The 13,815-nt window shown below is 36.4% G+C and overlaps 1 protein-coding gene across 4 annotated transcripts in view; it reads left to right on the forward strand.

Moving 5' to 3' along the window:
* The window catches only part of HACL1 (2-hydroxyacyl-CoA lyase 1), a 29,794-nt gene extending 18,504 nt beyond the window's left edge, over positions 1-11,290 (forward strand). For all 4 annotated transcript variants that reach the window (XM_039837078.1, XM_039837079.1, XM_039837080.1 and 1 more), the window contains 7 exons: positions 307-390; positions 1,342-1,443; positions 3,334-3,488; positions 3,931-4,089; positions 5,649-5,756; positions 6,803-6,989; positions 10,230-11,290. In XM_039837078.1, coding sequence (XP_039693012.1) covers positions 307-390; positions 1,342-1,443; positions 3,334-3,488; positions 3,931-4,089; positions 5,649-5,756; positions 6,803-6,989; positions 10,230-10,262 — 828 coding nt within the window. In that variant the 3' untranslated portion in view covers positions 10,263-11,290. The remainder of the gene's footprint in view (positions 1-306; positions 391-1,341; positions 1,444-3,333; positions 3,489-3,930; positions 4,090-5,648; positions 5,757-6,802; positions 6,990-10,229) is intronic.
* Positions 11,291-13,815: the final 2,525 nt, after the last annotated feature.

The raw sequence follows: 13,815 nt of genomic DNA on the forward strand, positions 1-13,815 counted from the left end.
AATTAAATAGAACCTTATTATTGGTTAGATTCAAAAATATAATCGATCAAGTCAGATGGGTTCCTTTGGGTATAATGGAACACTACCAAAATTTTACAGAATAGATTTTTAAATGGGGGAAAATGATGACGTTTTTGTACTAGCTGTATTACTCATAATTCCATGGATTTTTACTTTTATTAAGGAACTTCTTAAATATCAAATATTTATCATGTTATATGTACATAGTTTATTTATTCAACTTTAATTGACTTAAAGAATTTAAGAATAAACATGGCTTGCTCTTCAGTCTTGTCTCTTTTTTAGATCGATATCTGTGCAGAAGAATTGGGGAATAATGTGAGACCTTCTGTGACTTTGCTAGGAGACATAAATGCTGTCACGAAACAGGTAAGAGCTTTTGCCTGGGTTTTAATTTATGTGGATTGGTCTTTAGAGAATAGTTCTTTAAAATGTTTCAATTGTGATTCACTTGGTGACAGGTCTGATAACATCTATTTTAAACAAAACTTAGGCTATTCTTAAATATAACTTTGGAACTTGGTAAATCTAACTTCTTGTATATAGATTATTTTTATGTGAGTAAGTTAAACATTTTTGGAAGGCAATTGAAAATTTAAAGGCATTCAGTAGGCAAACAGTGATTTATTAAGTAGGATTCAGCTATTTGAAAAATTATAATATAGCTTCCAGAGGCACTGAACTTACAACCAAGGAGTGGCTTTATGTACTGGAAAAAATCTAATTTAGGATTTCTTCAGGTATTAGAGAGATTTTTACTCTTCAAAACTGTAATCAGTGATTTATTGAGATTCTTATAATTGTACATAATTTATATATTTCACTGTGACAAGAGATAAAATATAGTCACATTTATCACTTGATTTTGCATACAGATCGGTATTGTTATCATGATTATACAACATTAGGATGCAATCTCCAGTCACATTAAAACACTCTGGAGCATTTGATCTGTATATTGGAAGTCCCTTGGTGTTTGAGGCTGTTCGCCTTCCTGTAAGGGTTCTATGGAGGGGGTAGTTTTCCTTTTAGTGTCAAAGACGGAGAAGGGCTTAAGAGCCTCAGCCAGTGAGGTGAGGAGTAGGGAGTACTTTGCTCTGCCTTTGGGAATCCCAGGATCTGGCCGAAGTCCACACTGACCCAAACAAAAACTTTCCCTGTTACCTATTTATCTTCTATCAGTTGTTTGCTGCCTAGAGGAAAAACAAAGAGTGTGAGCGATGTGAAGGACAGGATAGTGTGTGTCTTTAAGGAGAGATTTTTATGTTAATACGATTTGTTTATTTTCAAGAAGGAAAGAAAATGTTTGTGGTTTTTTAGCTTTTAGAACAATTCGATAAAACACCGTGGCAGTATCCTCCGGAGAGCCAGTGGTGGAAAACTCTGAGAGAAAAGATGAAGAGCAATGAAGCTGCATCCAAGGTAATACGGGACCCACTGAAACTCAAGAACGCTTCAGGTTCACGGTTCAGTTCTGTTGTGACATGGCATATGCATTCTTAAAAATCACGCCATGCAAAATCATGCAGTAAAACTCACTGGGCTCATGGGGAAAAAGATTTAGGGGCACAGCTGTCAACAGCTTTGTGAAACATTAAGGTAGGAGACTAACAAAAATGGTGGCAAAGTCTTACGCAGTTCTGTACACATGGCACTTTACCTTGAAAGAGGCTTGAAGTTTCCTGTGGAAGTGGGCATCGGAAGGGTTACAGTTTGTGAGTTACTGTGGTAGAAGGAGGGCAATCTGACATTGGACAGAAAGTTGTAAGAGCGTATGTTGATGGATGTGACATTTTATCTTCAGTTTGACCTTGGCACCAAAATACAGTTATGGTCTTTTGGAGCCTTAAGTCCTGGGGTATGTTGGGGCGTATTTTTCTACCTTTAAGATAAGTCCTTCAAGGCATTTATTTGTAATAGATAGATGCTTCATCAAAATTGAAATTTTGATCTAATGTATAGCCTTTTTTCTTTAAAAAAAATTTTAGCTTTATTGAGGTATGTTTGACATATAAAATTGAAAGATATTTAAAGGTACATCATGGTGGTTTGATAAACACATACATTGTAAAGGATTTCCCCCTATCTAGTTCACATTTCTCTCTCTCTCCTTTTTTTTTTTTGGTGAGAACATTTATAGCTTTCTTAATTCAATTTGTTTTTACTGAAAATTCTTTTATGACTTCCTCATCTTACTTGTGGCTTTGCCTGATACCTGAAGGCTTTAGAAATTGTAGTATTGTATAAAACCACCATCCACTACTAGCATTAAAATGAGCCACTGCTGCAGGATTTGGCGTTTTCTGTTTAAAGTCTTTGTATATCGATAGTGTTTTCTCTCTGAATGTGAGAAAGGTCATTCCTGACCTTGTTTTATGTGTTTCTATGCATTTTGGTTCAGCTGAGTGTAGTCTTCTGTGTTCATGTATTTCTCATGGATAGAATGATGCATGAGCAAATATGAAATTCAAGTTATGCTCATATTGTTCCCTAACATAGCAGCCATCTTGGAATAAATTCCCATTTTCAAAACAAGCAGAATTAATTATACACGAGTCTGTCTTTCCTTGGAATTTTAATCAGTGACTGTTTCTCTTAGCAAGAACCAGTCTCACTTCTATTTCCTTAGGGGTATGATTAATTCCTTCTTTTCTCTAGGAATCACCTTAGTTTAAGATGGAAGGAAGTTGCCTCTCGTCTCTGGTGCAAGAGTATAGGAGGGCTGCTCATCCGTCTGGGGTGTAATCTCTGATGGGCCAAAAAGTAGGACAGGTGAAGCGATGCTGGGACAGCCCCACGTGGCTTTCTCCAGTTCAGAATCTAGAATAGTGGCTGAAACAAATCTCTTTAACTCTCCACTGGAATTCTGACTTCATTTTTATTTAAACTTAGAGCCATACTTCAGATGAAAATATCCTAGAATAAAGTGTTTACTTTTTCTAAGGCAGTGTTTCCCCTAAAAGTGCTCAAATAGGACTGTTTAGTTCTGTTTAACTCAGTGTTTCCAGCTGTTTTTACTATAGGACTTCTCAGTCTTTAACATGTTAATATGGATCTTCAGGAAGAGGGATATTCCCTGGCTTATTTGATTGTGTCCCAAATTGGGAGTGTGGGACCCATTTTTCTTAGCATGTCCCCCAGGACTGTTCATAGATCAGTTAGCTTCTCAGAGTAGCGATTGGTGGTCATTTGGGAACCTCATAGTTTTTAGTTGTTACCTGTTTCCAAATAAGTTTGATAGTAGCTTATCGGCAGTGTTTATTTGCATTATATTTCAATCTAATTTTATTATTTTTCTCTCTAATATTTTAGGAATTAGCTTCCAAAAAATCCCCGCTTATGAATTACTACACAGTATTCTTCTGTGTTCAAGAACAACTACCCAGAGACTGTATTGTGGTGAGTGAAGGAGCAAATACTATGGATATTGGACGCACTGTGCTTGAAAACTACCTTCCTCGTCACAGGTAAGTCTTCCAAAAAAGAAATTATGATGAATTATGTGTTAAATTTGAAACTACAATAGTGCAAATTAATAAAGGATTTGAGAATTATATGTGTTCAGTGTGTAAAGCCTGAACAGTGTATAGGTCATGAAAGTATTCTTAAGTGAGGTTTTATAGAGTTTTTATGCTTTGTAGGTCCTCGACATCATGTGATAATTTGTATACTCAGTGCTCTAAGAATATATTCTCAGTCTTTCAAGCAATTACAAGTGACTTTTTCTTGTTATTCTGCTGATCTTTGACAGATTAGTTCTTCACAGACTAAAACTTTATTAAAAGAAAGAGAATGTTTTTACTGTTCTTTATTTTTTTATGAACCATGTGAATACATCTAGATTTCTGCCAACTCTACCACCTGTGACATGCCCCAGAGGGTTTCATTTTAGCTTTATTCCCCCAATAGGCTTGATGCTGGTACTTTTGGAACAATGGGAGTTGGTTTAGGATTTGCCATTGCTGCTGCAGTAGTGGTTAAAGCTAGACACCTAGGACAGCGGGTCATCTGTGTGGAAGGAGACAGCGCATTTGGGTTTTCTGGCATGGAAGTGGAAACCATCTGCAGGTAATACAGCACCCTGACTCAGAGTATTTCTTTCTCCAAAATATGGAAAATTATACACAAGCCTCACCTGCCTAAGAAACGCTTACCAAATGTTAATCATGTGCCAGGTGACAGCACTGGGCTGTGTCCTGAGAATATTAGTATAAATAACGCTGGGGGTCTTTCTCATCCAAGACAGTGTGTTCATGATTTCTTTACTGCGTGCCAAAAACCTGTAAAACTATTGGGTGTGGTTTTAAGGTCGTTGAAAAAAAAGTTCTGTCTGAGAAAAGCTTGTTTTCTGCAGGGAGCCAGCAGAGCTTGTGGTTAAAAGAAGGCCTGTGGGTCAGATGGCTTGAATTTAAATACTGACTTGACCACATCAAAGCCAAGTGACTTGGGTTAAGCAATTTAACTAAGCTTCAGTCTCCTCTGGAACAGGAGTAGGAATAATAGTAGTTTCTACCTTAGAAGATGATCGTGAAGAACAAATGAGATAGATCATCTGGGTAAAGCTCGAGGTGACCGCTCTGTGAAGTGAGCTATTCAGATTATGTTTATAGTTGTGTGGATTCATGGGAAAACTCAGTAAGTTGTAGCTCTTACTATAGAAGTATGGGATTTTTTTCTCCCTGATTATTTAAATTAGGAAAAGCATTCTGTTCTTAGCCAGAGCTCTTCTTAGGGCTTTTGGAAATCATGTTTCGGGGCTTTGAAAGCTTTAGTATATAAAACTTACCAGATCGGAGGGAAAGTATGTGCCGGTTAAGAGTGTCTGTGTTGACAACCAAGTAATATACACATAAAAGGTCATTTAGGGGGAAGGCAACCTTCAAGAGAGTGAAGCCTTTCCCTTTGAGCATGGAGAGCAAATAGTTGCCACAATCCAGTTACATAACAGTATGCAGTTTAGTTTTTGTTTTTACAACTCATCTCAGAAATTATGTCTGTAGAAAATAAAGCCCATGTTCTTTTGTCAGTCTTTAGTAAAGTTTAATCAGCCTTTTTTTGGTCTTTACCATACCCATACTGTTTAGCACATTGTTAAATACTCTCTCTTTCTCCAATTACTACAGCAGGTAATGCTTTTCTAATTATGAGGGAAATGATTTGGGAGGGGAGAATGTTTGCTAGTCGCTTGTATACATCCCACAGCATCTAGAAAGTGCTGGTCGTCTATGAGGAATTCAGTAAATAGATAAATTTCTAAAAGTACTTCGAGGCACTGTGTCGAAGTGGGGCTTCAGAGAGTATTAAGTATGGAAGGTGTCATTCTTATTAATACCGGAACCTTTGAAAACCGAGACTCAATAATTTGCCCAAGGTTCATAGCTGTATAGTAGTAGGAGAACCTGGTCTACAAACCCCTAATCTTGTTTTCTTCCTACTAGTCCATGATATTTCTGTGAATGATTTGATATTCTTTTATTAGGATAACAAATGCTTAGTTTTTAGTCTTACCCTAATATTACAAAAGTTTAGAGAAAGCCATCCATTTTTAAGTTAAAATTTCAGCCCAAAGAAAATAAATTGCTTTAGAACAAAGAATGATTTCCTTTCTATTTTGCTGTCAATTTTAGGTACAACTTGCCAATTGTACTTTTGGTGGTGAATAATAATGGAATTTACCAAGGTCTTGATGCAGATACTTGGAACGAAATGTTAAATGCTAGAGATGCTACTGTAGTGTAAGTAACCCAGAATAATGTGTATTTCCTTTCTTTCCTTTCTGAGAGAAAGGAAAAAGTCAGCTGTATTGAGATGTGCTTCCATGATGTGAGTATTGCTTATTTATGTTGTCAGCCCCTCTAAAGGGCAGGAATCTTGTCTGTATGATTCCTCTTTGCACAACCATCCATGATTGGGCACTTCAGTAAATAGTTTATGATCCGGGAGCCACTGAAGACTCAGACGAATGAGTTTGCTAAGCCTTGTTAATGAAAGAGCTTATTGGAAAATGCTCCCAGTCCTGCTATTCCTATTACACCATGTAGGAATACATGTTTATATCTAGAGGTCTTCCTTCCTTTTACTACTTATCTAAATCTTGATCATCTGATGGCACAGCCAGACTGAGATGGTGTTGTAACTGGCTGTGTGGTGTGAGAGAGATGTGAATTTGTGAGTCAGCCTGGGGGTGGAGCAGGGTGTGGGTATGCCTCAGTGACTTCATTTTTTGTTTTGTTGTTATTTGCTGTTTTTCATTAACCATTCCTTTTATAATTTATTTTAATAATATATATTATATGTATTATATATATTTATTATTTACGTACATTAGGATGTAATGTATAGCACAGGGAATTTTATCAGTAATAGTGTAATAACTTTGCACAATGACAGATGGTTAACAGATATATCATGGTGATCACATCATAAGGTACATAAATGTCAAATCATTGTGTTTTACACATGAAACTAATACATGCCTGCTATACTCTGATAAAATTTTTAAAACACAATAGTGAAACCAATTGATTTCCTTATTTTAACTAGTCATGTTTCAACAGCAACAGGTGACTAGTGGCTATTACATTGGATAGCACAGATATAAAACTTATCTATCATCACAAAAATTTATATTGGACTTTGCTGTATATGGACAGTTTAGTCTACTGGCATCTCAGTTTAAGTATTGGATATAAAAGTATGCCTTTCGGTTTACCTTAAATTTTTTCCCATTATGTCAGAGGATGACTTTTTTTTCTTATTTACTTATGACCTCCTTTTTCAGGGCCCCTCCATCGTGTTTTCTGCCAAACTTACATTATGAGCAGATTATGACTGCATTTGGAGGCAAAGGGTATTTTGTACAAACACCAGAAGAACTTCAAGAATCCCTGAAGCAAAGCTTGGCAGACACAACTAAACCCTCTCTTATCAACATCATGATTGAGACACAAGCCATGCGGAAGGCCCAGGTAAACGCGATTGCTAAGCAAGAAGCATGAATGCACCTCCCCTCTCACCCCCAAAAGTATCTACCAAATAGAACTCAGGGTTGTTCAGAGAGTTCTTTCTAAACCATTTCTGAGTTTGGCACTTTCATTTGTTCAATAAATATTTGTTGAGATATGTGTTAGGTATGCTGTGTCAGGTGCTAAGAATAGCATGGTGAGCAAAACCAGGGGTCAGCTTCACCCCCACAGGGAGCTAACAGTACGGTAGGGGAGGACAGCCCAGTGACCTCACAACTGGATGCATTATGACAGAGTGAGGCAGTTGTGCTGAAGGCAAGGAATCTAGTTCTGAATGTATATACAGCAAAGGACTCTCTTTTATATTGGGGTCACAGGGGTGGCGTCTCAGAGGAAATAATGCCTAAACTAAGACCCAAAGGTTAATAAGTAGGGACAAACTCAGCAAAGCAGTAGGGGAAGAGATGTGCAAAGGCTCTGGCAGGGGGGAGTACGGCAAGTCTGAGGAACTGAAAGAAGGCCAAAGATGCTAGAAGACAGTGAGGGAAGCACAGTGAGAGAGAAACTACAATAGGACGACTTGTGCAGTTACATTCAAAATTAGTTACTTTGGCCTCTAAAGTAAAACTATAGTGTAGATTATAACGACAAAATAAACGATCTTCTTTCTTCCCAGGTTAAGTTGCTTTTCATTCTTAATTTTGTTCTCTGATCCTGGTCCTGCCCCTTGCTCTCTCTCATATACGTGTCCTCCATACTTTCAAATTGTGTATCAGCCATTGTTTTCAGAGCGGGTAATTTTTTCAGTTAGTTTCGTCATGGTTCTTTATACACATATCTGCTGTGAGATTTTTTTTTTTTAAACAAGGCAGTAAGCAAATTCTCACACTTTGCAAAAGGAACAGATTGGAAATATAAAACAGCCAGAAAACAATTAGCAAAGCAACAAAAAGGGCATACCTATCAATAATTACTTTAAATGTTAAGTGCACTAAATTCTCCAATCAAAAGACGTAGAGTTACTGAAGGGATCAAAAAAAGAGGACACATCATTACGCTTCCTACAAGAGACTCACTTGACATGTAAAGACACACACATACAGAAAGTGAAGAGATAGAAAAAGATATTCCGTGCAAATGTAAACCAAAAGAAAACTGGGGTATTTATACTTACATCAGACAAAATAGATGTTAAAACGAAGATTGTAATAAAGACAAAGAAGGGCATTACATAACGATAATGAGATCAACCCAACAATAGGATAGAATATTTGTAAATATTTAGGTACCGAACATAGGAACACCTAAATATATAAAGCAAATATTAACAAACTTTAGGGAGAAATAGACAGCATTACAGTAATCACAGGGAACTTTAACACCCCATTTACATCAATGATAGATCATCCGAAAATCAATAAGGAAACATTAGCCTTAAGTGACACGTTAGACCAAATGGACTTAACAGATGTATGTAGAACATTTTGTCCAAAAGCAACAAAATACACATTCTTTGCAGTGCACATGGAACATTCTCCAGGATAGATCATATTTTAAGTCACAAAACAAGTCTTCATAAATTTAAGAAGATTGAAATCGTACTAAGCATCTTTTCCAACCACAATGGTGTGAAACTACAAATTAATTACAAGAAGAAAATTCACAAATATGTAGAGAGTAAACAACATGCTACCAAACAACCAACTGCTCAGGGAAGAAGTCAAAAGAGAAATAAAAAAATACCTTGAGACAAATGAAAATGGAACACAACATACCAAAGCTCATGGGATGCAGAATAAGTAGTTAAGAGGGAAGTTTATAGCAATAGATACCTACTCAGAAAACAAGAAAAATCGCAAATAACCTTACTTTACACTTCAAGGAACTAGCAAAAGAACAGTTAGTACAGTAATCCACCCTTATCCACAGTTTTGCTTTTCATAGTTTCAGTTACCCTCGGTTAACTGCAATCTGAAAATATTAAATGGAAAATTTCAGAAACGAACAATTCAGAAGTTGTAAATTATATACTGAGTAGCATGATGAAATCTTGTTCTGTCCCACTATATCCTGCATGGGACATGAATCATCTCTTTGTCTAGAGTATCCATGATGTATAAGCTACCTGTCCATTAATCACTTAGTAGCTGACTTGGTTATCAGAGTGGCTGTCTGCAGTATCACAGTCCTTCAAGTAGCTCTTATTTTACTTAATAATGCCCCAAAGCCATTCCCATAACTTTTAGTATAGTGTATTGTTATCATTGTTCTATTTTATTTGTAGTTAGTGTTAATCTCTTACTGTGCTTAATCTATAAATTAAACTTTATCATAGGTATGTATGAATAAGAAAAACATAGTATAGATAGGGTTCGGTAGGATCCACAGTTTCAGGCATCCACTGGGGGTCTTGGAATGTATTCCTCTTGGATAAGGGTAGACTACTGTATTCCAAACACACATACACAAAATAGATAGTATTGAGAACTGTGTTAGTCATAGGAAAGCCCTAATGAATTGTCTTCTCTCTGCTAGTGAATTCACCCTTCTAATGATCTGCATCTAATGATTTATTCTCTATGTACTCTATGAATTTAGGAGTGTTCCTGCAGAAATACAAGGTCTTATCTCTTCCTTTATAATTCCATGAGGATTATTTTTATATTTCTTACATCTACCTCTTTGACATTACTTATCCCCATTCCAGTAGAATTCTGCACATAGTTTCCAAGCTGTTAATTTTCATCAGTTGTCTTGTCCATCTACTATTTGTTATTGATTCACACTGAAGGCTGGCTGCTTCCTGTTGTAATAATCGGGAAGACCTAATCTCTGCAGTCACCTATGTCAGAGCCACATGAGTAGGACGGCGTTAGTCCTAGGAGAGACTTCTGTGCACTGCCCTTCCCACCCAGGTTTTTAGACCTGGGAGCTCAGCCCTTCTTCGGGACATCTTTATCACCTGTCTTCTTTTGAATGTACTTCTGTTTCTTTCAGACTCTGTTAATGGGAGAGGACCCAGAAAGTCATTTTAGGTCGTTTCATAGGACAAGACAGAAAGGTTCACTATGGGTTTTTACCTCCTTTTTGGGAAAAGCACTAGACCAAAGACAAACCTTATTTACCACCATTGTGGTAAACATGGTTAAAATTGGATTTGTAGATTTTAGAGTAAGCAAAACAGTGAGGATATAGTTTAAGATAATATTTCTTTTGACTGAATGTTGTCTTTTCTTTTTCTAGGATTTTCAGTGGCTGACTCGTTCTAATATGTAAATAAAGGTGCCAATCAGTGACCTTGAGGAGTTTTCTCTTTCCTGTAAGATGGAATTTTATTTTCCACGGCAAAATAACTATGTTAAAATTGTTGCGCAAAGAAAAAAAAGACATTTCTAAATGACATTATATAGTAAAGTAATTGATTAAAAACAGAACAAGTTACTAGTATTCAGCCACAGAGATAACCATTCACAGATGAAAAAGAAAGGGTTTTGTTAAATAATAGCGTTGTAACTGCCTAACCACCAAGTTAACATCAGTATCCTTTTGATACATACATTCTTAAAGTGACATATCTTTTAAAAACATCTGAAGAAAAAAGCTCCAAGAATTTCGTAATGTAGAGGCATGTTCAGTAAGTCGGAGTACACAGGCTATTTCTACTTCATAGTTTATTTGTTAACTACTTTGTACTTTAGTCTCCCCAGTATTTAGTGGGGGATGTTCTATACTTTTTGAGTTGGGGTTTTGTTTGTTTTTTTTTTGTTGTTGAGCCAAAGGAAAAGTCACACCCAAACTTGTTTTTTTTTTTGTTGAGCCAAAGGAAAAGTCACACCCAAACTAATAATTTTAGGGCATATTTGAATTAGCAACCTTAGTTCGTGTGTACCACATTGAGACCAACAGAGTCAACAGCCTTAATATATAAAGAACGCTTATAAATAAAAATATTAGTGTACTATAGAACAATGAGCAAAGGGCATGAATGTATAATTAACAGGAAAAATACAAATGGCCAATAAAATTATGATCATGAGTAATGAATATGTTAGACTGGAAAACCGTATTTTTACCTATTGATGCGGCAAAGCACTTTTTAAGTTATAATTCTCAGCGTGTGTGAGGGTGAAGTGAAACGGGCACTGCTGTGCTATGGCGGAAGTGGAAACTGGTGCTATATTTCTGTAGAATAATTCTAGCAGTGCTTGTTTTGGAATCTTAAAAATGTTCATACCCTATAACTTTGACCTAGTAAGCCTGTCTAGAGAATGTATTCTGAAGAAATAATAAAATACTTGGTCACATATGTATGTATAAGACCATTCAGCGTTAATTTTAGGAACAACCCCAGTGTTTCATAGTAAGATCTTGGTTGTATACATTACGATCTGGCAACATCATAAAATAAAAATTGTGTTACAATTATTTATTAACGAAAAATAATCACCATAGAATATTACGTGAAAAAGGGAAGCTACAAAATGGATGGGTCCAAGTCAAGAGACACACCTGTACGCGTGCACACACATACACGGAGGAAAAAGACGGGAACAAAATAAACCAAAATTTTAACATAACTTGGTGATGAGATTATAGGTAATTTTTATTTTTTTTTTATTTTTTTTCCTTTTACAAAATTTTCAAATAATTTTGTAATTTTTATGACTAGAAACAGACATTGCAGGCATGCCCCCATTTGATCACACTTTGCTCTATTGTACTTCCTTACAGAGCCACCTGCTCTGCCAGGGTTCACTAAATAATAGTTGAATGAGAATTCATGATGGTTGGAAATAACTCAGATGCTGCGTTTTAAGACCTTCCACTAGCAAAGATTAAGACACGCTGAAAGTTCAGATGATGGTTAGCGGTTTTTAGCAATCAAGTATTTTAAATTAAGGTATGTACGTTATTATTTTAGGCTTAATGCTATCTCACACTTAATAGGCTACAGGAGAGCGTAAACAGAACTTTTGTGTGCTCTGGGAAACCAAAACATTTGAGCGACTCACTTTATTGTGATACTTGCTTTACTGCAGTGCTCTGGACCTGAACCTGCAATATCTCCGAGATATGCCTCTATTTAAAAAGAATATTGGAAATGGAAAAGTACTGATGATTTTCAGGGTCATTCTTGATGTTCATTTTCTGCAATTTTATATGAATGGGAACATAGGACTTTATATTAGAGTTCACTTTGCACCATACGTATCAGACTCGTCTCCATTGGCTAGTTAGAGGCATGCGTGAACTCCACAAAGTAGTGGATTCCAGCTGTGAGATGTGCACCCAGGAGGTACTTTCAGGGAGCTGTAGTTTTTACCTGACAGGCCCCTGAAATGGGACCCAATCAGCAGGTATTCTTAAATATCTCTAAGATACACACCAGAGAGCCTGGGCTGCCTAAGAGCACACAATATCAAAAGAAACATTGATAATGGGTAGCTCATATAACCCCATCAGTGTCCTACTTTGCTCATGGACATTTGCCTCTGGCAGCCAAGTGCAATACACGATTTTGCTGTAAGGTAGTATGGAGGGCTTGATGAGTATTTGAGAATTGAACTATATAAATCTAAATATTAGATATAATTTGGGGAAAATGCTCCTTCCCTAGCTACGTTCTCTCAAGAGAAAAAAAAAAGTCAGGTTAATAGACTGTCCAGCAGAGGTCAGTCTGAGAATATAAAAACCAGATTAGTCTGGTAGCACTTTGATGACTATTGATTGCTTATTTTATAAAAGTGACCTTGCAATTAGTCTCCTAATAGGATTTTTTCTATAGAAGGATAAGATATTGACTAAGTCCCTCTAAAATGATTCTATTGGTTGATAGTCAAAATTTACTTTGATAAAACATTTTGCACCCCTTAGTGTAATAAACAATCTTACGTGATCCTAGTATGTTGACTACTCAAGTGCCTCATAAAAACTGAACTTTGAAATATTGTGACTGTTTTCTTGATTTATGAAAACTAAGAATCCAGGGAGGGAAATGACTTCTTAGGGTTAGTTTCTCTGCTAATATTCTTTATAAAATCTTTCATACTTTATGGGGTTGTTAGGGGATTCAGAAAGCTATCCAGAAGCTCCTACCCCAGTGCCTGGCATGTGAAGGCACTCAAGAAATGCCACTGTGTGTGAGAAAGATGTGACCTTAGAGAAGGGCACACTGGCTAGAGTTCCATCCTGTTTAACAGTGTGGTTTCACTCTTAGAGTAAGTGGGTCTTATTTCCCCAAGTAGATTAGTCATTTCTTGGAAAACAGGGGCTGTGTTTTTACTTCCTTACAGAGCCACCTGCTCTGCCAGGGTTCACTAAATAATAGTTGAATGAGAATTCATGATGGTTGGAAATAACTCAGTGTATATTTTCTATGATTATTTCAACATACACCTTTGAAGTAGCTTAGCTTATATGGAATGAGTGTATTTTCCCTAGGGAAAAAAGTCTCAGATCTATTACAAAGAAATAATAGGACTTTTGAACACTGAAAGAAAATGAAAATAATATTCAATCCAAAAATATTACTGTTTCTTTGCTGTTTTCAGGTAGGGGGGAAACGGCATTTAAATAAAGAAGTGGCGCATGACTAAAATGCAAACTTAGAGTGACTAGGATAGAATTTCATATGAATGTATAAGAAATTTGGAAACCAGTTAAATTCCAGGTAGGAATTATGTCTGAGAAAACCAGATAAAACTGACTCTGAAGTTGGAATCATCTGGTGTTTTCTAGTTGTGTTTGCTGATACTAATCTGAATGATGGAATAGTATGAATAAAGGAAGAGATTCTGCGAATTCCTCTTGTGGATAAGGTACAGATAAA

The sequence above is a fragment of the Pteropus medius genome, unplaced genomic scaffold (assembly GCF_902729225.1).
Source record: "Pteropus medius unplaced genomic scaffold, Ma_sr-lr_union100, whole genome shotgun sequence".
In the NCBI taxonomy this organism is placed as follows: domain Eukaryota; kingdom Metazoa; phylum Chordata; class Mammalia; order Chiroptera; family Pteropodidae; genus Pteropus; species Pteropus medius.